The sequence below is a fragment of the Mus caroli genome, unplaced genomic scaffold (genome assembly GCF_978045245.1).
Source record: "Mus caroli unplaced genomic scaffold, Mus_caroli_1 scaffold_8, whole genome shotgun sequence".
Taxonomy (NCBI): Eukaryota; Metazoa; Chordata; class Mammalia; order Rodentia; family Muridae; genus Mus; species Mus caroli.
The window spans coordinates 111,126,064-111,152,557 of NW_028227263.1; the positions used below are offsets into that span (position 1 = coordinate 111,126,064).

Sequence of the window (26,494 nt, forward strand, 5' to 3'; positions counted from 1 at the left end):
TAAGTGGGAAGTGGGAGAAAGGTCAACAAACTGAGAGCGTTCACACACATTCTATCAGGAAAGAGGCTGCGTTCATTCTTTCCTGTTTCGAGTGTGTGGGTACAGGCCCATAATCACAGCTCCTGAGGAAGCTGAGGGGACGGGAACAGAAGTCAAGACCAGCCAAGGTAACGTAAGTCTCACCTGAAAAGGTGTCTTTGTGAGTACTCGAGAATGGTGTATGCCATTGACGTGTCAACCTGGAGCAGGTAGATGGGTGATGGTCTACTCTTGAGTGATCCAGATGTGCATACCAGTCACCCTTAAATACAAAAGACTGTCCTTCCGGTGAGGACTGTTTCCCACGCAGCACGGTGTGGTGCAGGACCACCCTGGAGCCAAACTACCGCTACCATCACACGAGCTGTGCCACGTACAAAAGAATGCAGCTAGATTTGTTGAATGCTACTGTTCCTTTAGGGAAGGGGTGTGTGTGTGTGTTGAGGGTAGGGGAGCCAGGGGACCCCCAGCTGAATGTCTACCCACTCCTCCAGCCAGTTGTGTCCAATTCTGCTGAAATTGTACACGGCCTCAGAGAGGGGTTAGAGTATTTACAGAGAGGCAGGGAAAGACTAGGGATGGGGCTCCATCCACACAGGCAGGAGACCTCATCTGTGCTGGACACTGAGCTGCCAGTGTGACCTCTCACTCACTCACTGCCCTGCAGGAGGCCTCATAAACTCCGTGATTCTCCAGAGTAACCCCATCTTGGTTTGCCATTGGGGTCCTAGGAAGAACAGGCACAATGCATCTCCCCCAGGGAGAAACTCTTTAACGCCAGGTCTACAGAAGACTTCACTGAGAAACTGCACAGCAACATTTAAAACTGGCACGGCACGATCGAGAGGCAAAGTTTACTGTTTTCTTCTCCATCATTTGGCACATATCCAAGGCACATTAGAAAATTAGAAATCATAAATTACTTTGTAGAAAAATAATCAGCCCCTCCCTTCTGTACATTCACAAGTATTTCCAATAGTGTGCACAAAACCATTTCCCCTTTACAAAATCCTTTCAATTCATGTCTGCAACTTTAGGGTCAGGAACATAAAAAAATAATAGAATCTATAGAAAGTTATAAAAAAGGAATCAATGGCAACAGATTCTAACTTAAACTCTGACCTGGTTTGTGCTCTAAGTTTTGAATTTGAATCAAAAGACTTAAGATGTGCCAAAGCTGCTCTCTAGTAACCATCCGTCAGGTGTGCTGTGCTGGGGAGGTTCTAACGGAAAGGAGAGTGAGCAGAAATTCATACAGACAAACGTGCAGCGAGCAACCCAGGGGTCTATGTTGTTGGGAAAGCGACGGCCAGCTTTCCCCCAGACACATGGTGTAGAACAAGGCAGAATGGTAGGTCCTTTTCACTGGGACGGACATCAAAACAGCATTCAGGTATCTTCCAGTTCAAGTGTTTCCAGTCCAAGTGTTTCTTCATCCCAACCGGATGCTTCTCTGCTTGGCATCCACGGTTCTGCAAGACCGGCATTGCTTCTCTGACATCTCCTGGACATGGGGATCCTTCTAGCGCAAGGTTTGCCTACTTATCCACCTCACAGGCATTTAGCACCTTCCAGCCAAAGGAGGTCAGAAACTGGTGGTGAAGTCTCTGCCTGTGACCAGGAAACCCAAATGCTGCGATGGAGGGGCTCGGTCAGTCCCTCCCATTCCTTTTCAAGTATGTGAGTTAGCTTTGAAGAGGAGAGGGTGGTAAGTCCGAGGGAGGGGCTGTCTCTCAAGCTGGTTATTGGAAGTATGCTTAGTTCTATACTGCGTTCATGCTCACCATCTTACTGTGGACTCGTGTCTCCGTAGATTTACCAGGCCCTTACCGCTAAGACCGAGGAACACTAGCCTCGTGGGTGGTGAGGTGGACAGTCACCTCTGGGACCTGGAGTATGGCTGCGTCATTGACTGTGTGTCTGCGGACCATCGGCCGGTGTCCTGGAGCAGCCTGTCTCGACACGGGCTTCTCTGGGAGCCCCTTCTTTCCTTCCTCAGAGGTCTGATACCTGCTCTGGTCTGACAGGTCACTCTGCTTTCCGGTGACTCTTTGCTTCTCTGGCTAAAGAAAAGAGAAAACTTAGTTCATAGCTGTACTGTTGTGGGAAGCCACATGTGCCATTGCAGGGTGGCGCTGGCTTCCGCTGGCCACCACGCATACATAGGCAGAAAAGGTTCTTTTGCCAAGATGAGGTTTTGAGAATTAACCAAAATTAACCAATCAGATGAGAGACAAGTTAACCAATCAGATGTAGGCATGCAAATGAGGTCATAAGCATAACCCAAGCACAACCAATCCGGGTGTGAGACACGCCTCTCCTAGGCCTATATAAGCAGCACCAGTTCTGGGCTTGGGGTCTCTTCACCTCTACAATCAAGCTCTCCCAATAAACGTGTGCAGGAGGATCCTGCTGCAGCGTCGTTCTTGTTGGTGAGTCAGGGCGCACACAAGATACTGTGCTTTTTAAACCCCCAGGATGGCAGCACCCACTCCTCCCCCAAGGTGGCAGGCAATGCACTCAGAATCCCACAGGCACAGTGGCCAACTGCAATGTGGTGATGGGGCTTGTGGTGCTCTGTGTGACACACAGAAAGTGCTCTGTGAGCTTTTAATCCCTGATCAAATGTGTGGTTGCTGCTCCAACAAGGGAACCACACAGTAAGGGCATCTGACTGTCACGTAGCAAGGGAAGGGGACACCTGACTGATGTCAAAGCTGATACATGTCCTGTCCAGGAGCAGGACACAAGCAAGGCAATGGAAAACTACATATGCGCCGGGCGTGGTGGCGCATGCCTTTAATCCCAGCACTCGGGAGGCAGAGGCAGGCGGATTTCTGAGTTCGAGGCCAGCCTGGTCTACAGAGTGAGTTCCAGGACAGCCAGGGATACACAGAGAAACCCTGTCTCAAAACAAAACAAAACAAAACACCCAAAAACTACATACGCAATAAGATTTTATCACGCAAGCTGGGCATGGGGGTTCACACCAAAACCCCAAGCCTTGGGAAACTGAGGCAGGAAGATTATCATGAGTTTGAGGAGAGTCTACATTACAGTATGAAACTCTGCATCAAAAAGGGTGAGCTGCTGAATCTGCCACACTAATTATTGCATGCATTCTCTAAAACGACTGTAAGTTTTGTACATTTGTCCCAGCAAACCTGTTGGCATGTTTGCTGTTCACTCTTCCTCTTCAGCAACCGGAAAAGGCACGTGTTTGTGAGAAGCCCCACTGTGCAGTGGAACCGACTGTATATCAGGCCTTTTCTAATTGATTCAGTAGGAAGCTGGGTACATAAAGGACTCTGTGGGGTGGGGGGTTGGGGGTATAACATTATGTCATCTACACACACTGTCCTCATTTCAAATACTAAAAGGCAGTAAACTGCGGCCTAGTGTGCTTTTTGTGAACACTAAATTGCAGCTTCCCATGTATACGACTTCCCACGTCTCCCTGACTTTCTCAGCTCAAGCCTGCAGTTTTATACTTTCTGAAGACAGGGTGTCAGTATGTAGCCCCGGCTGGCCTTGAATTCACAGACACCCACCCACTCCTGCTTCCCAAGTGCTAGGATTAAAGGTGTGTGCCACCATCCTTGTTCAGGGCTGTAGTTGTAAATCTACTCCTAAGTCCACACTCTTGTCTGCTCTGCTGTAGAGCTTAAGTCTTTTCTTTTTAAAAAGATTTATTTATTATTATATCTAAGTACACTGTAGCTATCTTCAGACACTCCAGAAGAGGATGTCAGATCTCATTATGAATGGCTGTGAGCCACCATGTGGTTGCTGGGATTTGAACCTAGGACCTTCGGAAGAGCAGTCGGTGCTCTTAACCGCTCAGCCATCTCTCCAGCCTTAGAGCTTAAGTCTTAACTGTTGCTAATTCTTTCAACGAGGGAGATAAGAAAATGAAGGTGACTGTTGAGAAATGTCCTTTGTCAGTTATTTTTTTTTAAAGCTAGGTCATAGCCCCTACCGTGTAATCACTCACCTCCTGGAGGGAACGTCCTGCAAGATCGGGCACACTTCTATCCCTTCCCATAGTCTCCCTGGATGTCCTCTCCCTGAGATGCAAGACAAACCAAGTATCAATCCAAAACAAAGTGAAATATCTGGGTAATGACATAAAGCCTGCTGGCCACTAGATGGCAGCATTGCGTGAGCAGTTAAAGCCACACATATCCTAGAATCATATTCCCCCCACCCCCCACCCCCAATCCCACCCCACCCCTGGGAAGCCAACCACAGGGTCTAAACCCAGTCAACTTGAACTAGATACTTACTGGAACCGACCCCCTGGGTTAATGAGGCAAAACTGTCTCCTAAGAGGTTCCTCTGGCAGGTTGTACATTTTGGGGTTCCCTGTTAGTAAAACAGCAAAACACCTGAAAACTCCATAAATAAAGGTGACTTCACAACATACACACACACACACACATAAATAAAGGTGACTTCACAACACACACATAAATAAAGATGACTTCACAACATATACACACACATACACATAAAGGTGACTTAACACACACATAAATAAAGATGACTTCACAACATACACACACACAGACATAAAGGTGACTTCACAACACACACACACAAATAAAGGTGACTTCACAACATACACACACACACACATAAAGGTGACTTCACAACACACACACACACATAAATAAAGGTGACTTCACAACATACACACACACACATAAAGGTGACTTCACAACACACACACACACACATAAATAAAGGTGACTTCACAACATTACACACATACACATATACTAACACACATACACACACACATTAACACAAACACACACACCTTCAAACACACATACATACACTCACACACATTAACACACACACACACACCCAGAAAGCATCACCTACCCATTAATTTCCAAACAGAGTGTAGTGGCTATTCCTGGTGTCAACCTGACTATATTTGGAATGAACTACAATCCAGATTGGAAGGCTCACCAGTGACCCTTATCTGGGGGCTTGGAGATAGAAGTTTAAGATTAAATCTCCGCGTTCAAGGTCATCTGGGATTAAAGGTGTGGTGGAACACACCTTTAATCTGGGCTACACCTTCTGCTGGAGACAATATAAGGACATTGAAAGAAGGGGAGTCTCGCTCTTGCCCCCTCGCCTGCTTGCCGTGTTAGAGCCTTAGACTTCCATTCACAGCTACTACTGAACCATGGTTGGGACTTGGACTTCATCAATGAAATCCTTTACTGAACCATTGTTGGGAATTGGACTGCAGACTGTAAGTCACCAATAGATTCCTTTACTATATAGAGACAGACTATCCATAAGTTCTGTGACTCTAGAGAACCGTAACTAATACACAGAGGGAGGTTGAGAATTCACAAGCACTTACATTTTCTCCGGATCTCGACAGTCACATAACCCTCGTGGTCTGTCTCCTCGACGCTGTCTAGAGACGCAACACAGCCTGGCACTACCTGCAGCAACTCCATTATTTTTGAGTCCTACAATTTAAAAGGGACTGAGTCAGTAAGTTGTTTAAATATTTTCTCTGCAGATTATCCTTCGGGTTCCCACTAAATGTCAGTATTCGTGTGACTGAACCCCTCCTTAAGTATCTCCGCAACAACAAAACAACAATAAAACCACGTCAGGGTCCCATGACGTGGCTCCTGTTCCAGCACCTGAGGCAGGGCAGTGGCTTGAGTGCAGGAGTTCAAGCCTGGGCAACAGGGAAACTGTTTTGAAAAAGAATTCCGCTCTTCATTTAGAAGCTCTGACCTGCACTAGGATTCCCCAGCCTGCACATCCCTACTACACACACTCGGGGGGGGGGGGGGGGGTAAGCACAGTAGGGCTGTTACTATGTGGCTACCAGGAAGCTGGATCTGCAGTAGAACACACGCAGCATCATTTATCTTTGAGAAAGGAGCAAATGAAACATTAAACATTATCTGTTAAGTACCGTCAACCCTCACAGACACTTCCACCCAGTCAAGGGACACCTAAAATTCACCAACACAGTTTCTTAAAAAGTATACCCAATCTCTAGATTGAGACAATATTTGAAAGTTTTTCTTCTTGAGGTACTAGGGATGGTACCCAGGACATTGTACATGATGGGCAGTGGCTCTACCCCACCCCAGCTCCTCACTGGGGGATTCCAGGCAGGGGCTCTACCACTGAGCCACGCCCCCAGCCCCTCACTGGGGGATTCTAGGCAGGGGCTCTACCACTGAGCCACGCCCCCAACCCCTCACTGGGGGATTCTAGGCAGGGGCTCTACCACTGAGCCATGCCCCCAGCCCCTCACTGGGGGATTCTAGGCAGGGGCTCTACCACTGAGCCACGCCCCCAACCCCTCACTGGGGGATTCTAGGCAGGGGCTCTACCACTGAGCCATGCCCCCAACCCCTTACTGGGGGACCACACCTTCCAGCCCCTCACTGGGAGTTCTAGGCAGGGGCTCTGCAGAGCCCTGCCTTTGGCCTTAAAATTAAATAGGCATATAGTTAGATTGGATTTATAGTGACTTTAACATCCTATTGGGTTATTTGGAGTTTAAAGCCAAGATTCACCTTCATGAGAGGAACAGAGGAGAGCAACTTTCTTTCTCCACGATTAGCTCCAGAGAGAGTAGTAAGCTGGGGAATCCGAGGGATTTAAAACCCACAGCTAAAACTCTCCATTATGCTACAGGGCTGGTAAACCGAGAACGATGTGTAACCTGCAACTTATCAGATGTGACAGCAGCTGTGTGCACCACGCCAAGGCGTCTAAAAGTAGCAATTCATAGGTGGTCCACGTTCCCTTAGGCCTTTGAAGCTACCCCAGGAAGAGCGAGCACTGGCACGTCGAGCATGCCCCGCCAGGTGACAATGACAAGGATCTAGCCCTGCCTGTGGACGTCTGGCCCGCTCACTTAGCTCAGCACGGAGCACCAAAGGCCTGGCTCTTGTGATCACCCATCTGATTTGAACACAAGGAACCCAGTGTGCTTCAGGAAGCATGGAGCTGCCTCCTCAAGCGCGCTCCCTCACCTGCTCAGCACAGTCCACCGCCGTGTACTGCCTCTTGTTCAGGATGTCAACCGACGCCCCGTAGAACAGAAGCAGCTCCACCACCAGGGTGTGCCTTCCCATCACAGCCTCGTGCAGGGCCGTGTTGCCTTTGTTGTTGCAAGCATTGATGGAGGCCCCGTGCTGGGGGGAGAAACAGGACAGTACAATCCGTGGGACTGTTCGCTATAGAATGACTTTTTAAAAAATTTCACTTAATGGCAGAGGTACCTGCGTCACACCACACACAGCGGACAGAGAACAACATTTTGGGAGTTGACCTCTCCTCCTGGCTGCTTTTGAGACAGAGTCTGCTCCCTTACTTCTGCTGCTCAACTGAGTGTGAGGACATCTTGCCAATTCCCCTGTCCCCACCTCCTATCCTGAGGTTAGAATACTGGGGCGAGAGCACGAAACCCAGGGCACCCACATTTTAAAAGAGGTTTATTTTTAGTGTATGAATGTTTTGCCAGTATGCATGTATGTGCATTGTGTGTATGCCCTATGGTTTTGGAGGCCACAAAAGGGTGCCAGATACCGTGGAGCGTGGGTGGTTGTAAGCCACTATGTGGGTACTAAGAGCTGAACTTAGGTCCTCTGAAAGAATGGCCAATAAGCCCAGCATGGTGGAACACACTTTTAATCCTAGCACTTGAGAAGCAGGTGAATCTGAGTTCGAGGCCAACCTGGTGTACAGAGTGAGTTCCAGAATAGCCAGGGCTACACAGAGAAACCCTGTCTAGAAAAAGAAGACAAAAAGGAAGAAGGAAGAAGGAAGAGGGAAGAAGAGGGAAGAGGGAAGAGGGAAGGATAAAATAAGAATAGCCAGTGCTCTTAACACCACTGGTCTCACTAGCTCCAGAGCCTGGGTTCCAGGCATGGAATTTAGAATTTAGGTAGTTAGGGTACATGGTGAGACTCTGTCTCAAAAAAAAAAAAAAAAAAAAAAAAAAATCTGTTTTTGAGATGGTGTTACTATGTAGCTCAGGCTGGCCTCAAACTTCCTATGTAGCCCAGGCTGGCCTCAAACTCAACTCCTGGGTGTGTGGTTCAGTATAAAATTCTTGGAACTTAGATTTTTTTTTTCTGCCTTTCCCTCCAATTTTTAGGTATGTGTATGCGTGTTTCTTCTTTGTGCATGACTACTTAACAAACAGCCACCAATAACAATCAACAAGTCGCCCTGCCTCTCAGGGCCCTAGCATTTATACACCCTCTGAACTCCAAATGTCACACAATCGCAGAAACTATCTGCGGCTGACAAAATCATGCCCCTGTTAGAGCACGAGACAAATCAGAGTCAGCTGCTGTGGACAGTCTGAAGCAGCTCCATGTCCCACACCTAGGATTAAAACAGAAACGGACTCTTATAATTATATTTCTATGTTTTTTAAAGAATCCAAAATTCCAAAATTCTCATTACATTTCCTCCTTTCTGTTTCAAGCCGTAAATTACGCTGGATAGCGGGAAATCATGAACAGAGACATTTTCTATGAAATAAGTGCTTTTCGGACCAGTGGCCAAGGTGCTCAGTTCTAATCTTTATCAATTTTGATGGGATCCACAGCTTTCCAATCCCTGTGGAGATATAAACAGATCCACATTCCCAAAGCAAAACCTCCCCGGGCTTCCACTCTGACATTAACACGTCCAGATAGTATACAGGATGATTTAATTCCACAGTTGCTCTGTAACCTGTCTCTCTTTTGCTGAGTGTTAAGGTTTTTCTGTCTGCTTAATGCTCCCTGGCTGGCAAGAGGTGATCGGTTGATACTTTTGCTATGGGGCTTCAAGCCAGGCCCCCAAAGCTGTTTCCCAAAAGTAAGAAATATTCTTGGATATCTCTCTTGGACCTACACTCATTGGTCCAATGGCAGCCCTTGCCACATCGCCTGCACACCCTAGGTGTAGAAGCCTAGGCCTTCTTTCTGGTTTATATTTATAAAAAAACACTGACCTTAGAGATGCCTTGTTCACAATTTTGTTGCTAATGACCAAATTTCCCATAATTAAAGCACCAAATATTTTGAGAGCTGAGACCTTTAGCGGCTTGGTCACCACCTCTGTGCAAATGACTGCAATTGCCACAATTAGGGCACCAGGAATTGTGGGATCTGAGCCCTCTAGCTATATAGCTTGTTCTATGCTATTAGCATGGCACATGTTAGAAGCAATATCAATTTTATCTCTTATCCACTTGTCCATAGGTGCTGCCCATGCCTTTAATGGTCTAGTAACTTTTTTACATTCAATATTGGAATTTTCAACCTCCAAGGACTCTATCAACACCAAAATTCCAAACTCTCACTGCAGGGCTCTGTGATGAGGACCTGGATATAGTTCCCCAGCACCCACAATAGACAGCTCACAACAGCCTGTTTAGCTTCCGTTCCAGGGGACCTGGCGCCCTCTAGTGGCCTCTGTAGGCATTGCATGTACATGGTATACATACATGCAGGCAAAACACACATACACAAAAATAAAAATCAATCTTTAAAAAAGCATAAACACAAAAATTGTTTAAAAGGAAAAAAAAAAGGCCAGGTGTGGCAGGGAGGGATCTTACCTGTAGCAACAGCGCAGCGACTTCATGGTGGCCGGCAGAGCAGGCACAAATGAGGGGTGTGTTCCCACTGAGGTCCTTTTTATTAGGCTTTGCATTGGAATCTAAGAGACATTTTGCCACCTGGTCCAGAGAAGAAAAACTTCAGTGTTAATGATAACTCAGGAAAAGAAATCTCTCCTCTCAGGTGAAATGGGCCCTCTGGAGCATGAATTACTGGGGGGGAGGGGGGGCGACTCTCATCTGTGAGGGGCCTGCTTTGTGCCCACAATGCACCAGGCACTAGGGTCAACATACGGTGGGAAGCGGTCTGCTGGACATCTAAGACAGATGCAGGCTGGAGACATGGTCCTGTCTTTAAAACCCCACAGTGGAACTTCTCAAAGTCATACACACAGACAACTTCCCAAAGAAAACACACTTTAGGAAGCTAACTGGTTCAAAGCCAGATGTGAGGTCACACACCTGTAGTCCCCGCACTCAAGAGGCTGAGGCAGGAGGATGGAAAGTTTGAGAGCAGGCTGAGTTACATTTGAAGACCTTGTCTCAAAACAAAAGTTAGTCACTGCAGACTCTTGAACCGCTATTTAAGGCCTTGATTATGATTTATAAAATACTGAGCTATTTTGCACAGATCTAAAGGTAGTATAGAGACCAGCACCTTGGCAAGAGACACACTGTTGCTGGGGTCAGAAACACAGGGATAGCATTACACCACCCAGCCTGAAGGGTAGTGGAGAGGGGCACTGGTACCAGGCCCCAGGCCAGGGGGTTCCATTGTGGGAAGGAAAGAACTGCTCTGTCCTCAGGGCTTCCCTCAGCACTGCCCCGATGAACCGTCACCAAGTGAGGGTCTTGCCAAAATCAAAGCAACTATTTTGCTACTGGGGAGATGGGGCCCATACCTGAAAGTGCCCCTGCTGGCAGGCCAGGTGGAGCGGGACGGCTTGGCTTGTGTTTCTGGCACCCGAGTAAGCACCGTGCTTCAGCAGGAGGGGGACGAGGTCTGTGCGGCCATGCAGGGCGGCCATGTGCAGGGGAGAGAAGCCGTCCTGGTTGGTCACATTCACACTAAGCCCATTGGCAGGAATCCTGGCTAGTTTCTAGAAAAGGCAGAGGGTGCAAACATATGGCAACAGTATTCAAGAGGCTAGGCTGGGGGTGGGGCGGGGGTGGGGTGATGGGAAGCATCTCTCTGCCCCCACCCCCCAGCTCTTAGGCAAATTTTGGGATCACAGAGGGACCTGGACTCAGCATGGCCCACGAGTGACCTCCCACTTCTTCAGAAGGAGATGAGATAACAAAAAGACTGACTTCTGTATTTCAATAGAGTAAGCCCTCCGCAAGAATGCCTGGATCACATCAGGAAGGAGCCCCAAAGACACAAAACGTAGAAGGGGCACTCCACTCCACGAGGTGCAATGGAGAGAACACCAGGCCTGCTTAATAAATAAGCCTGGGGCGAGGGTGCAGCACACAGGCGCACTGGACACCAACCCTAACTCCACACACGTAAACCGGAAGGCATCACAGTCGCCAAGCCAAGCGATGGTCATCCCGTGGAACAGAAAAGCTGCTCACTGTAGTGCTTGGTAATGTGGCCAGTTGCCAAGGAAACCCACATCAGCATCAGGAGTGACAGAGCCCAGAGCTCAGGAGACAGATCATGGGTCTCCAGGGATGAGGGGACGGGTGGGCGTTCATGAGCATGGAGAACTGACGCACAGACATGACCTCTCTTCGTGACAGTGCTTAGTAGGAGACTATGCACAAAAGTGGGCGGGCGGGCAGCACAAAGCTGTAATCCTAGCTCCTGGGTTAACCAAAGTCATCCTTCACAACAAAGGGGGTTTGAAGCCAGCCTGAGACTAAACAATCAGGGTCCCTAAGTGTTTGCCAAACCTCCTGAAACAGCCAGTACATCATTTCCCTCACACATCACCTTCATTTTTATTCCTGAAACTGCCTTCTTATCCCTGGCGGTTTTAAAGTTCTGCTAAGAGGACAGTGGTCAGGGAGAAAGCAGACAAAATGGCGGGCAGTGTGGAGCATCTCACTGAGAACAAACAGTTAACCATCTGAGTTAAAGGTTGGGTCTCACTGTATGTAACTCACACCTCAAGAATAAAAATAATAACATGAATGAAAAAGAGGGCTGGAGAGATGGCTCAGCAGTTAAAGGCACCGGCTGCTCTTCCAGAGGATCTGAGTTCAGTTCCCAGCACCCACATGGCAATTCACAGCCATTAACTCCAGCTGCAGGGCATCTGATGCCCTCTCCTGGGCTTCATGGGCACTGCACACGTGAGGTGCATTTATAACCATGCAGGCAAAACACCCACATGCATAAAATCAAAATAAAGCCTGGCATGGTGGTGCATACTTTTTAATCCCGGCACTCATGCGGCAGAGGCAGGCAAATCTCTGTGAGTTTGAGACCAACCACCCTGATCTACACCTGATCTACATAAATGACTTCCAGTCAGGGCTATGTAGTAAGACTCTGTCCCATTAATGAATGAATGAATAAACAAATAACTGGTGAGTTGAAAATGACCAAAGAAGAGCTGATGCTCTCAGCCCTCACCTGACTATTCAGTCACTCTGGGATGCCTGCATCAATCATGAATTACTTAAAGCAAAGGACTTCCTAGGCCAGAATAAAAGAAGCTGCCTCCCACCCCATCCTGCCCCACAGACACAGGCAGAGCCAAACCTGAGCTGGAGCACACTTGGGGCACTGGCATAAGGGGTGACAGAATTCAAGATCCACCGTGCTGATGGCGTCTTCCACATCGTCTAGCTCATCCTCCGTCCACTCCAAAAGGTATCGTACCTGGTGGCGGGCAATGAGGAGAAACGGGAACTTCATTATTCTGATGCCTTTACCAGCAGCGCACACACTTCCGAAATCAGCTCCCTTGACCACTGCTGTCACTGATGAAGAGCATTTGTTCCTCAATAAATCTACACTCCACCTGTGCTCCACCTGGGGAGCATAGAAGGATCAACCTATCATTTTCTAGCATCTTTGAGTCTTTGCCCATCTTAAGAGGAGCAGACTGAAATGCCTGGAGGGCAAGCTTTTAGACCCTGGCCCTGAGTCCACACTCCCATGCCACCTAACTAGGTGTGATAGTTTCTAATATGCTCGGCCCAGGGAGTGGCACTATTAGAAGGTATGGCCCTGTTGGAATAGGTGCAGCCTTGTTGGAGTAGGTATGTCACCGTGAGGGTGGGCTATAAGACCCTCATCCTAGCTGCCTGGAAGTCAGTCTTCCACTAGCAGCCTTCAGATGAAGATGTAGAACACCTGGATGCTGCCCTGTTCCTGCCTTGATGATAATGGACTGAACCTCTGAACCTGTAAGCCAGCCCCAATTAAATGTTGTCTTTATAGGACTTGCCTTGGTCATGGTGTCTGTTCACAGCAGTAAAACTCTAAGATACCAGGTCAACCCCAGATCCTTCCTTGACACCCAACAGAAACTTCGTGATGAGTCCTCATGCTGTGTTCCAGAGCACACGAGAATCCCTGACCCCACACCACGGGACCGTTAGCACTACACGCCAGCACAAAGGGCCAAAGCAAAGAAACTTCCAGGCAGGATATGCTGAGTTCCAGCATCCACTAGTTATTAGGACCTGAAACTTGTGCAGTGGCCCAAACCTGCAATTCCATCCCTCCAGAGAACTGCAAGTTCGAGACCAGCCTGAACTGCATAGTAAGATCCTGCCCCTCCCCCCAAAGAAAATTATCAGTAAGAGTTCCTCTGAGAAAGAAAGCATCCACAGACATGCGTTCGTCAGCTTCCCTGCAGGTCTTCAGGGGTCAGCATATGATGGTAGAGCTTGTGGGGTCCCCATCAATGCCAAGCCTCTTGTCCCCCAGATCCCATACTGGGGTGGCAATTACAAATCGGCCAACTCAGATCTCAAGACAGGGTAGGAACAAGATTGACAAGTGGCCTTGAAAGGGGTCTTGTGACAGACCAAGGTCAGTCTCAATAGTGACTCAGGGCACTGCCTAGGGTGCCACTGGCCACCCCTTCCATAAGTGGCCTGAACCCCATCGCAGCGGGAAACAGAGCACATGGGTCAAGACCTGGTCTGGTCTTTGCTTGCTGCACAGACTATGTATCAGGCTCCCACAGTGGCCTTCAAATACCTAAAGAGCACTGGAACACTGGGTTTTCCAGAGATGCTCTCGTGAGAGGACCAGCCCAGCAGCAGCTAGGTGCAGACTCCTGTGTCTTCCAGAGAGCCGTGTGTCATTCTGATGGAATGACATCAGCCTCTGAGACAGGCTTATATATGGCAACTGGTGTACATTTCTTCTGTCCCAGAGTCTACAAGATGAGACCCTATTTACCACCTCTGTAATGAATGGTTTGAATCTGAAATCTCCCATGCAGGCTCTGGGCTGGATGTCTACACCTCAGCTAACAGTGCTGCTTCAGGAAATGCTAGAAACTACCAGCGGTGTGGTCTAGCTGGAGGGAGCGGGTGACCTGGGGGTGGGCCTTTGCGGAGGGGTTATATGGTCTCCAGCGCTTTGTTCCCTCTTACCCTGCCTTTTGAAAAACTGTTATTGTATGCATGTTTGTGTGTGCGTGCATGCATGACTGGAGCCTGGACTGGGGGGGGGGGAGGGGTCATATGCGTGCCACAGCACGCGTGTGGAGGTCAGAACAGAAGGCAACTCCGTGATGGGTTCTAGGGATTGAAACGGGTCATCAGGCTTGTGCAGCAAGTCCCTCTGCTCACTAGGCCATCTCATAGGCCCTCTTTCTAGGCTCTTTTTGGCTGTCACAGGATGAAGAAATTCGTCCGCGTCTCAACCACAGTAGTCTTTTGCTCATATGCATGGAACCAGACAGCTCTGGCCAGTTCCCTTAAACCACAGGCTGAAATAATTCTGCTCTCTCCAGTTGTCCTGTCACCATGACAACACAAGGAACAAGCAGGGCCCACGTGATCAACAGTGAAAAGTACTCTTTTTTTTTTAATCCATTGTGTGTGTGTGTGTGTGTGTGTGTGCATGTGTGCACACGGCTCATGAGTATATGAGCATTGCAGGCATGCCTGATGCCTATAGAGGCCTGGAGCTTTTTCAAGACAGTGTTAGCCCTGGCTGTCCTGAAACTCACTCTGTAGACCAGGTTGCCCTGGAACTCAGAGATCCTCCTGCCTCTGTCTCTCAAGTGCCGGGATTAAATGTGTACACCACCGCCACTGCCAGCCTTCCACAATTGCCTCCACCAGCCTTCAGAAAGCACTCTTGAAAGCTATAACGTGCCCTCGGAAGATGACTCATTTAGAGCTCCAGGTTTGCCAAGCCAGGGCATGCTACTTCCAGGAAGCCAAGAGAAACTGTCCATGGGCACCCCCAGGATGACTGCCTCTACCGGCTACTGTTAGTGTGAGTCCCATCCCTGCTTGTGACATCCAAAGCCTTAAGCCTACCGACCCAGGAAGGAGTCCACATACTGCTGCTGAGTTTCATGCAACCCTGGCTATGTCTGCCTCCCTCACGCCTCTCTTTCCCAAACCTTAGTGTGGATTCTTGCCAGCATCACTTTGACTCTCAGAATGGCAATGTCTAGAAGGCCAGGAGCAGGGAGAGGAGGGGCCATGCTTGCTATGCACCTCCTCCCTGGGAAAGCCTACCACCGCCATGATAAAGAACATACAGAAGCTACCACCTTCGATGGGGAGCTTACAGAGAGGCCACATAGCTAGAGACTCAGAGGCAGGAGACAGGAGGAGTACAGCCACTTCCAACGAAGAGCTTGGAACATGTGCTTTCTTGGGATTTTAATCTCAAAATGTCCCACACAGGCTCCTGTTCTGACGCATGTTCACTGGGCTGCTATTCATGTCATACTCTGAAGGCTGTGGAGCCTTTAGCAGTCCGGACCTGGCTATAGAAAGTCCTGTGCTAGGGACAGGCCTCTGGAGGTCACACCCACCCCTGGTTGTCTCTAGTTACCCTTTGCCTCTTGGTCCACCCCATGCGAAGAGCCGCTGTCTCTGCAACGGCAGACTGAACTTGGAAACTGTGAACAAACACTCTTTCTCTTCAGTTCCAAGTGCCAGGCATTTTGTCACAGCGATGAGAAAGACAGTCATCGAAAAACTCACCATTTCTAGATCGCCATCAGCAACTGCCCTTAGAAGCTTTTCTACCTTAATGGAAGGAGAAAGTGAGTCAGGGAAGCGGCTTTAACAATAAACAAACAACAGGGAGACACAGTGTTCTGGAGCCCTGGGCAGCTTTCTGGCTAGTAGCTCGTTCAGTGCCTTTCAAATGTATCCCCCAAATCGTCCATCTAGAACATTCTGAAAGCCGCACGGAACTACCTCCCACGTAACACAGACTGGAGCTGCTGGTTATGTGGGAGGTGAAGTGACAGTGACCTTAACACAATAAGGCTTTCTTCCTTTTGCTTGCTGGCACTGGGAACAGAACCTGGGGCTTTAAGCATCTAGGCAATTGTTCTCCCTGGGAGAGAGACCCCACCCCCACCCCCCAGGGCTCTTCTTACTTTGTATTTCAAGACAGAGTCTCACTGAGTTTTTCAGGCTAAGCCTTGAACGCACAATACAGCCTAAGCAAAGCAAGCCAGGGCAGTCGTCTTCCTGCTTCACCATCCCAAGGAGTCAAGACAAGAGGTTCCTGTCACCAGAGCCAGGTCAGGATCACTTCTGAAGAAGCCAGCCACCCTGATCCTCATACTCAGCTCTCACAGTTTGATGGGTGAGGAGTCTGAGAGTAGACACCCCTTCCCAAGAACAAGTGCAGGTCTCTGAGGGACTGGGTGCTCTGTCAGGGCACATAGTGGCTTTCCTTTCTGTGACTCTGCATAGAGTTCACTGAATACCCCCATCAGGAGAATGCTTTGGAGTGTGAGTGCTGGCTGACCCCTCTAGGGTGGTCAGTGACTCCACAGAGGAGCAACGGAGCCGTAAGGTAATGATCGCCACCTCTGCTGGAGGAGGAGACGGATTGATTGTGCTGGTGCTGAACAAGCATTACAAAGGAAAGAAAAGCTGGGCATGGCAGTTCATGCCTTTAATACTAGCACTTGGCAGAGGCAGAGAGGCAGAGAGGCAGAGAGGCAGAGAGGCAGAGAGGCAGAGAGGCAGAGAGGCAGAGAGGCAGAGAGGCAGGGAGGCAGGGAGGCAGGGAGGCAGAGAGGCAGAGAGGCAGAGAGGAAGAGAGGAAGAGAGGCAGAGAGGAAGAGAGGCAGAGGCAGAGAGGCAGAGAGGCAGAGAGGCAGAGAGGCAGAGAGGCAGAGAGGAAGAGAGGCAGAGAGGCAGAGAGGCAGAGAGGCAGAGAGGCAGAGAGGCAGAGAGGCAGAGTCAGAGGCAGAGGCAGAGAGGCAGAGAGGCAGAGGCAGAGAGGCAGAGGCAGAGGCAGAGGTAGAGGAGGCAGAGAGGCAGAGAGAGGCAGAGAGGCAGAGAGGCAGAGGAGGCAGAGAGGCAGAGAGGCAGAGAGGCAGAGGCAGGCAGATTTCTGTGAGTTCAAGGCCAGCCGCCTGGTAGACATAGCTAGTTTCAGGATAGCCAGGGCTACACAGAGAAACACTGTCATGGAAAACAAAACAAACAAACAAACAAAAAAACAAAAACAAAAGACTGACCATAAATCAGGTTTTACAAAATGTGATGGGTGTACGTGTCAGACCATAAGAGTTGATGTGTACCAGGATATTAACAGGGATGCTCACGGGGTGGGGACAGAGGATGGACTTTGAGAGTCTGACACTAGAACTCTCAGCTTTATCAACATATATTTTTCTTAGACTATAGTGGGCATGGCACTTTGTCTATTTCTTGTCCTGCGCCAGATCTGTGTCTCTGTCTCTTTCTGTGTCTCTGTGCCCTCCACCCCTCCTCCCCTCAAACACACACATTCCAAATACTGCTATGGAGAAAAGACACCCAGAAGAGTCAGAAAAGATGAAGACCACATGACTCACAGTTGGGTGCATCTCAAAGGTGTCCTTGGAGTCAACAAACTGGCTGTCCAATAACTGGTAAGCTGGCAGGCAGCTGTGGTCAGCCCACAGTGATGTCACTGGCCCACCCACACCAGGGTCCACCCATCTCACTGGCTCACCTCCCTGTAGTCCTTTTTGACCTCTTCTTGCCTGAAGTTCACCAATATGGAAGAAAAGCTGGAGGTGGAGGAGCCTTGGCTGATGGAATCCACAGAGCGTGTAGGGGACTGTGCAGGGACCTGGAGGGGAAGGAGGGACAGGCAACAGAAGGGACGTGGGTATGTCACAGACACGTCAGGCCCAGAGGAGAGTGCCAAGCTCCAGGGACACCAGTGAGCACAGCCCTAGAGACTTAAAGACTTACCTCAGAAGGCCTTGGCCTCCTGTCAGAGGATAGGTGATGAGCTTCCATGATAGACAGAATCTAGAGGACGATGGGCACAGGAAAGGCATCTAATGAGATGGGCTACAACCAAGCTCTCTGCATCCCCAGCACCCTCTGCCTGCCAGTCCCCAGGGGAGGTCAGAGAAGATGGTCTCAGATGGTCTTAGCTAACTCTGGGGTCTGGACAGACTGCTCAGCAGGTTAAAAGCCCTTGCTGCCAAGGTCAACCACCCTCCATCTGCCTGAGCAGATGGAGAATCCAGGACTTTCTCCTCTTCTTCAAGAGACCAAGTCGAGAGGCGTGGTTGTACCAGGCCTATAATCCCAGCAGTCAGGAGACCGAGGCACACTATGAGTTCAAGGCTAGCGAGGCCACAGTCTCTAATTTACCTAATTCTAATTCATTTATTCATTCAATTCTGGCCAAATTGAAATAAAGTTTCTAGAGGCTAGAAGGGGGTGGGGGGAGAAGAGAGAGAGAGAGAGAGAGAGAATAGTGTTTATCCCCAACAGTGCTTTGTCCCTTTTGCTTTCTCTGCTCTTCACAGACAAGGCCACCACCCATTTTCACACAGTCCACTGGCTGCTAGAGACCTAGTGCTCAGGGGCCAGAGCCAGCTCTGCTGGGAGCAGCTCATAATGAGAAAAACTGCTAACAAAACTCAAAATTGTATCAAAAAGCAAAGCTTATTAACAACCACGTTCCAAATAGAACAGAAGGATGAAGGCCAAGTTCTCTCCTGGGGTGCTAACGTACATTTTCTCAGGAGGCCAGTCTGTGAGCAGTTTTTTGGTTTTGTTTGTTTTTAAGAGTCACAGGGTTGCTCCGAGGTGGAAAGAGCTACCTTCGAGTTCAGTGCACACTTGAGTGGCGTTTCCTTCAGTCTGTTCTGGACTGCTGTGGGGGCTCCATTCTGCAGCAGTGTCTCTATGATGCCCTCATAACCCCAGCGTGCAGCAATGTGTAGGGCTGTGTCTCCTTTCTCATTACCAATATCCAATTTGCAGGCCTGGACATCATAGTAGACCAGGGCCTTCACACACTGCAAAGACAGCAAAATCATGGTTCTCTAACATGAAAGCCAAGGGCAACGTCAGTTCCTCACCAAGACAAAATATGAAACCCAGCAGTTACATTTTAAGGGTTCTATAGTCCCTGATCAGGACACCTCATTTTTTCAAAAGAATCCAGGTAGGTCAGTGGTAGAATGTCTAGAATCCCCCAGTGAGGGGCTGGGGGTGTGGCTCAGTGGTAGAGCCCCTTGCTAGAATCCCCCAGTGAGGGGCTGGGGGCGTGGCTCAGTGGTATAACATTTGTCTCTTTGTCTAGCATTCAAGGAAACCTTAGAGCAACTTCCAATAACAAGCAAAACAGGAGACAGGGTAAAAAAACATCACCAATTGTCAATAAGAAGTGGGTAGGGGGCTGGTGAGATGGCTCAGTGGGTAAGAGCACCCGACTGCTCTTCCGAAGGTCCAGAGTTCAAATCCCAGCAACCACATGGTGGCTCACAACCATCCGCAACGAGATCTGGCGCCCTCTTCTGGAGTGTCTGAAGACAGCTACAGTGTACTTACATATAATAAATAAATAAATCTTTAAAAAAAAAAAAAAAAAAAAAGAAGTGGGTAGCCTTGCCTATAATCTCAGTGTTTGGAAAACTGAAAGAGTTTGAGGTCAGCCTGGGTGACAGTCCGGGATGGTCTGCCTCAAAATAATGCAAAAAATAATAGAAGACGCTTACAAACTTCCAGAAGACAGCGGAACTGTGAGTGTGTGTGTGTGTGTGTGTGTGTGTGTGTGTGTAGTTTTATTGTATAAGAAAATAAAATTATATAGTATTATATATATATATATATAGAGAGAGAGAGACTGCATATATATATATATATATATAGACTGCAGAGTTTTATTGTATAAGAAAATAAAATTATATAGTATTATATATATATATATATATATATATATATATATACACACACACATACATATACTACATATAGATATATATATATAGAGACTGCAGAGCCATCCAAAATGAATCTCAAACTAGGGGCTGGGCAAGTATTTACCAAGAAAGTTTATGTAGATGGCGATTCCAACTGTAACTGAAAATCACTTTTCTTACTACAATGAGCTGTTGTATAAATAGATACAATTTATGTAACATTTGATACAATTTGGAATTTCTGCAAGGATGTCTGTGGTGAAGCCACACCTTTGACCCCACTACTGACTGAATAGACCACACAGGAAGACTGGGAGTTCAGGGCTTTCCTGAGCTACACCAGAAAACCAGAAGGAAAAAAAAAAAAAAAACAACAAACAGTGTACTTTTTCTTGTAAACCTCTGGAAATGAGGGGAAGCCAGGTGACAGTTATATACATAGTAAAGTAACAGGCAGAACTGGAAACCACAGGGCTCCTCAATGCTGGGCTAAAATGTAATATACAGAGTTTAAGAGTCAGATGTAGTGCGGATGAGTAAAAATGATTTAACTTTGGGTTAGGTCTTGCATTTCTCAATATATAGCATCTGTAATACACTGAACACTGAATTGTTTTAAATTACAGGGCTAGCAGATGGCTGCACAGATACACAAGCCTGGGGCTCCATCCCAGAACCCCTGTAAAGGTGTGTGCTGGTTACTTTTTGTCAGCTTGACAACCTAAAGTTTTCTGGGAAGAGGGAACCTCAAGTGTGACAATGCCTCCGTCACACTGGCCTGTAGGCAAGTCTGTGCAGGGTCCGGTGACTGATGAGGCAAAGCCCAGCCCATTATGGTGGGGCCATCCCTGAGCTGGTGGTCTTGGGTTGTATAAGAAAGCAGGCTGAGCAAGCCTGGGGAGCAAGCCAGTAAGCAGCACTCCTTTGTGGTCTCTGCTTCAGTTCCTGCCTCTGGGGAGTTACTATCCCGACTGCTTTCACAGGGACTGTAACTTGCAATAGAAAATAAAACAGTTCCCTCCCCCAGGTTGCATGTGGTCCTGGCTGGTCTCATAAAATAATGGGTTGGTCTAAAGATGCTTGTATTCAAATGTTAAGTTCTGCATTGCTCCAAGTGGTGCAAATCTTCGGAGTACATCAGCTTTTGTTATGCAAATCTTGCCCCCCCACCCCCCTGCCCCCACCCCCATTACCCATGACTGGTTAATAAAGATGCCTACAGCCTGTAGCTGGGCAGAAGAGAGCTAAGTGAAGCCTTGGTTCAGCTTGGGGTCGGAGGCAGAGATCAGGAGGTAGAGAGAGGAAGAAGGAGGAAGGTACCATGGTGTAGGTAGATCATGAACACATGGCCACAAGGACTGGCTAGTTGGAGTGGGAGTGGCCTGGGCAGAACATGGCAAGTGATATCTTAGGATTACTGACAGGGAAGTAGATAAAATAGCACAGAGGATTGATATCTGCGCAGCTCTAATGCTTTAAGGCTTCTTATAAAAATCAAGGTTGTTTCTTTTATTTAGGAACTAAATAATCGGTAGGAAACTCCCAATTATTATATACCGCAACATCATAGCAATAGAAACCAAACTTGGGCAAGATGGAAGGAAAGAATGGATTCCACACGGTTGTCTTCCTCTGACCTCCAGACATGTTGGCACCTGTCCCAACGTGCACGCAACCGTGCACACACACACACACACACACACACACACACGATAAAATGCAGACAAAGAAAATTATAATCACATACCAACGTTTCAATCACTATAACACAGAACATAACACTGGTTTACTTTCACATCTGTATTTCTCCACAGGTGAGAGACACGAAAAGCAGCGCTTGGGGGCAGCCGGAGCCACTTACATCCTCCTGCCCATAGGTGCAGGCCAGGTGCAGCGGGGTGTTGCCATTGTTGTCCTGAACCTCAGTGCTGGCCTTGTAGTGCAGTAGTAGCAGCTAGCAGAGGAGAAAAGACAGCAGCTGAGCCTGAGAAGGAGCATGGAGCACACAGCTGTATCCTTCCAGGGAGGTCACGATCATATCCTAAACATTACATAGGGTGTGCACTCCTGGCCCTAAATCTGAAATTAGTTTCTTCCTTCCTTTCTTTTTCTTCTCTCAACCCCCATGCTAGGGGAGAAACTCAAGGCTTCACCCACAGGCGCTTCAACACAGAGATACACCCCACCCCAACTTCCCAATCTTGAAAAGCGTTGAGCTTTTAAGGCAACCCAAGTAGAAAATTCAGTACCATGTCTAGTGTGTCAGAGGCATTTGACATGAGCCAAAACAGAGGAATGCTTAGACACTCCAAATAGTATACCAAATGACCTTTAGAACAAGTGCCTGATATTCTAAAATACAAAAGGATCCGGAACAATCCAAAACACCCGAGCACCGAGGTGAAGGCTCCTCAACCTGTACCTCTGTTAAAATTGTGCCATTGCAGGCTGGCAAGATGGGTGAGCAGATAAAGAGGATTGCCACCAAGCCTGACCACCTGAGTTCAGTTCCCGTGACCCACACGGTGGCAGGGGAAAACAGACAGCAAGCTTTCCTTGGACATCCACATGTGCCCTGTGGCTCACCTGCACACATACATATGTAATATACACATAGCCATTGCTTCCCATCAACACAAAGTTTAAAGGGAAATGTCCAGAACCCTGCCCCTCCCTCCCTGAGATGATCAGGGATTTCCCCATCTCAACCCATCTCCAGGGAGGTCCCTTGGCCTCCAGGTTCCTCACACCTGGCAACTAGCACTAGATTAGTGAATGGTACAGCCATGAAGCCACCATGCAATGCTACACACAACCCTGCTGCTTACCGTCACACTTTGGAAGCCTTTCTGACATGCCAGATGTAAGGGAGTGGACCCATGATAGTCTGTGGCGTTCACGACGGCACCTTTGGAGACCAGGAAGTCAATGAGGGATGCCTGACCTGCAGAACAGAAGGACCTCTTGTTGGTAGAGGAAACAGAGGGGCTCCCAACTACAATGCTACCTCACTCTGGATAGCCCTGGCAGGAAACCCACCAGGAGACACAGTCCCAGCTGTACAGGAGCCAGAGCTGACATGAGTCAGGCTCTGCAGACTTCAATCACTGCGGGATGCCCTATGAAGGGATCACACCCACGTCTGTTCTCAGTAACAATGTGCCAGGGGCTGCTGAGATGGCCCCGTGGATAAAAGCACTGGCTGCTCTTCCAGAGGACCTAGGTTCGATTTCCAGCACCCACGTGGTAGCTAACATTTGTACTTCAGTCCCCCTAGTTTTGAGCTGGAGTCTCACTCTATAGCTCAAATCCTCCTGCCTCGGCTCCTGCGTGGCTGAGATTACAGTCTGCATCATTACACCTGGCTCAACATTATCTTTGAGGACAGTGATCTGTGAACCCCAAACCACAATTCTGTGAGATTGTCTTAGCAGACATACCAGCCTGTTCTCACTGGCCAGCAGCAGCCCCAAGCATGGAGAGCCACATGAGTCCTCTTCTAGCCCGTGAGGTAGCATGGTGGCCAGCAAAACCAGAGGAACAGCTGTCCATCTTTCCTGCCCTGTGGGATGCACCCACAACCCAGCCCCCCCCCCCCCCAGTATCCCATCACCTGGGCCTCCACTAGCTCATGGCGCACCATCCTTTTGCCTCACAGAAGCCAGCCCAGGGCCACATACCACAGAGGGCAGCCACATGGAGAGGTGTTTGACCTCTGTCATCTCTGGAGAAAGGAGTGACAACTGACGGGTCATTCAGCCTCCTGAAACAGAAAGAAGATGTGGAAAAATACAACAGGGAAAGGCAAGGCAAAGCCGAGACCTGCCAGGTGGCACAAGGCGGTGCCAAAGCGGAGGCTATCCAACATGAGACCCTTTCAGGCCTCTGTAGGGTGAGAATCTGAGGCCTGTAGCTTCAGTGTCCTTCTCTACCAATCCCTTAGGCCTCAACAAATTACAAAATTGCCCTTAGAACATAAAGGGAAGCCAAAAAGTCACTACAAGGAACTGGCACCCACCCCTCTCCATCTCAAAACCCTCTTGTGAGGCTCAGGCAGGACATATGCAAAGCCCTGGGATGCAGCTGAGGATGCGGAAGAAGAAAGTGTGTCACCCCGCACTCGGGACAAAAGCCGACAGCCGAGGGGCCATGGAAAGAGTTCAATTTCATGGCTGCATCCCGTGAATCCTCACCCTGGTGCTCTTACCCAGAGATAAGCTTCTCACAGTCCTCACAGGAACACAGTGGGTGGCACATCTTTTGCATGGCGTCTTTGTCCTGGTCATCTTGGCTCAGAAGTCTTTCCACTTCCTTTTGGTTACCAGAGGCGATGTGCTAAAGATGGCATTGCGAATACTATCAATGTTAAGGAATCACTCGCTTTCCAAGAAAGGGCTCTTTTGGTTTGGTGTGGTTTGGCTTGGTTTGGTGTGATTTGGTGTGGTTGGGTTTGGTGTGGTTTGGCTCGGTTTGATGTGGTTTGGTGTGGTTTGGTTTGGTCCACTTGTGGGTGGACCCAGGTGTCCCACACACTAGGCAAGCACTCCCTCATGGAGTCACAACCTGGATCTTCTTCAGCTTAGAGAAAGGATCTCACCAAGTTGCACATGCTGGCCTTGAACTCACTTTGTACACCAAGGTGACCTAGAATTTGTCACTCTCCTGCCTTGGCCTCCTGAAGGGCTGGGATGAGAACCCCGGAACACCAAGCCTGGCTTATTTCACTTTGAGATAGGTCTCATTCTGTAGCCCAGGCTATCCTTGAACTCTTTTTTGTTTTGTTTCTGTTTTCAAAACAGGGTTTCTCTATGTATCTGATTATCCTAGAACTCACTCTGAAGACCAGGCTTAAACTCAGATCTCCACTTGCCTCTGCCTCTGAGTGCTGGGATTAAAGGCTTCTCTGAGATGACACTGAAATGGCTGTTCTCTGGGAATGGCTCCCAGCCTGTCTGGGCAGATGGAGACATTGGCTTTGCAAATGAGACGAAGCCACTCCGGGTGACAGCTTCAGGGCAACATGAATTCACATTCAATTACTGTTTCTATAAATGCAGTCACTTTTTTTTTTTTTAAACAACCTGACAAAATTTCCAAAATACTAAGAGGAGGCACACGGTCCATCTCAGGCCTCAGTGTGGATTTTGACACTTCATTAGCAAAAGCCTCAGTTCTGTAGGGTGGCACAAACCTTTAACCCCTAGCACTCAGGAGGCAGAGAGGCAAGAGAATCATGAGTTTAAGTTCTGCATGGGTTACATAGGTAGACACTGTCCCAAAGCACCATGAACTGAGGGCCCAGTTCACCTATAGAATACCAGCCTAGAACCCACCAGTAAGGGGCTGGGGTGTGGCTCAGCAGCAGAGCGCTTGCTTAGTATGTGCAAGGTCTTAGGTTCAATTTCCAGTACTGACAAGGGAGGGAGAGAGGGAGTCGGATGGACGGACGGATAGAGCCCCAGTGTTATCTTTACAGTAATCAAGTGTATCCTAGGCTTAAAGAAAATAAAACAGCTGCAATATTGGGAGGCCCCCCTACCCCAGCATTCAAGCCCATGAGGCTTGGCCTCTGTGACTCACAGATGGGCTCCCTCTAGGGATCTACTCTGGCTCCCAGAAGCCTAGAAACATCAGCAGACTCTGGGAGAAGGTCCATACCCTCAGGCAGTCCATAGTGATGGCTACAAACTGCCTCGTGAGTTTCCCAGGAGTCCTTAAGCACCTGAACAGGGCGTTTCCTGCACTCAGGACCAAAAGCTGCAGGGCATTTGATGCTGCACTCAGCTAAGGCCTACCACAAGAGTGCTGGCACCTCGGGCACAGGAGGGGAAACAGCTGTATCAGGTACAGTAAGAGGTCCCAGTGAGCTGGCCTTGAATGACAAAGGTGATGAGGCCCAGCAGCCCCTGTGTGCTGTACAGTGGTAACCACACGGTGTGAGCTGAGGAAGACAGGAAGTCTTCCGACCACGCTCCCAGACAGAATACAAATTAATCTCCCCAGGACTTACACACACACACACACACAAAGATGGGACAATGCTCACCCATCACCTCCAAAGAGCATTCTGGCGTCTTACCTTGAACAGGCAGTCGATAGGTGTTGATGTCATCTGGGACAGCAAGTTCATCCGCTGCTTGAGAAATAGTCTGTCGCCAAATCCCTCAGCGTCCTGTGGTCATCACACATCACAGACCCCTGTCACAGACCCTTCCCCCTTCCCGGAGAGGTCCCAAGGTACAAGCCCTGCCATCCCTCCCGGGAATGAGCCTCAGGGGCCTCTCCCACCCAGGTCTGCCCTCTGAGCTGAAGTGCAGATCCTCCTCAGCAGAGAACAGGTAGCCTGGAAAGTGAGCTCTGAAGACGGTGCCCTGGGCAGCAAGACTGCAGGTGAAGAAAGTCATCTACAGGGGTGGAATTTCCCACATACACGCCATCCAGATTGACACTTGGCTCATCCTGACCTCCGCCCCCTCTGACCTCCCTTCTCGCCTGAACG

General features: G+C 48.8%; 1 protein-coding gene across 1 annotated transcript in view; it reads right to left on the minus strand.

Moving 5' to 3' along the window:
- Nucleotides 1–858: 858 nt before the first annotated feature.
- The window catches only part of Ankrd27 (ankyrin repeat domain 27), a 51,293-nt gene continuing 25,657 nt past the window's right edge, over nucleotides 859–26,494 (minus strand). The window contains exons 13-29 of the mRNA XM_021167678.1: nucleotides 26,075–26,167; nucleotides 24,203–24,330; nucleotides 23,676–23,758; nucleotides 22,824–22,939; nucleotides 21,857–21,949; nucleotides 18,892–19,089; nucleotides 18,026–18,085; nucleotides 17,781–17,900; nucleotides 15,800–15,844; nucleotides 12,372–12,491; nucleotides 10,561–10,758; nucleotides 9,659–9,778; nucleotides 7,074–7,235; nucleotides 5,426–5,537; nucleotides 4,326–4,404; nucleotides 4,034–4,106; nucleotides 859–2,102 (exon numbers count right to left, since the gene is read on the minus strand). Coding sequence (XP_021023337.1) covers nucleotides 1,872–2,102; nucleotides 4,034–4,106; nucleotides 4,326–4,404; nucleotides 5,426–5,537; nucleotides 7,074–7,235; nucleotides 9,659–9,778; nucleotides 10,561–10,758; nucleotides 12,372–12,491; nucleotides 15,800–15,844; nucleotides 17,781–17,900; nucleotides 18,026–18,085; nucleotides 18,892–19,089; nucleotides 21,857–21,949; nucleotides 22,824–22,939; nucleotides 23,676–23,758; nucleotides 24,203–24,330; nucleotides 26,075–26,167 — 2,031 coding nt within the window. The 3' untranslated portion in view covers nucleotides 859–1,871. The remainder of the gene's footprint in view (nucleotides 2,103–4,033; nucleotides 4,107–4,325; nucleotides 4,405–5,425; nucleotides 5,538–7,073; nucleotides 7,236–9,658; nucleotides 9,779–10,560; nucleotides 10,759–12,371; nucleotides 12,492–15,799; nucleotides 15,845–17,780; nucleotides 17,901–18,025; nucleotides 18,086–18,891; nucleotides 19,090–21,856; nucleotides 21,950–22,823; nucleotides 22,940–23,675; nucleotides 23,759–24,202; nucleotides 24,331–26,074; nucleotides 26,168–26,494) is intronic.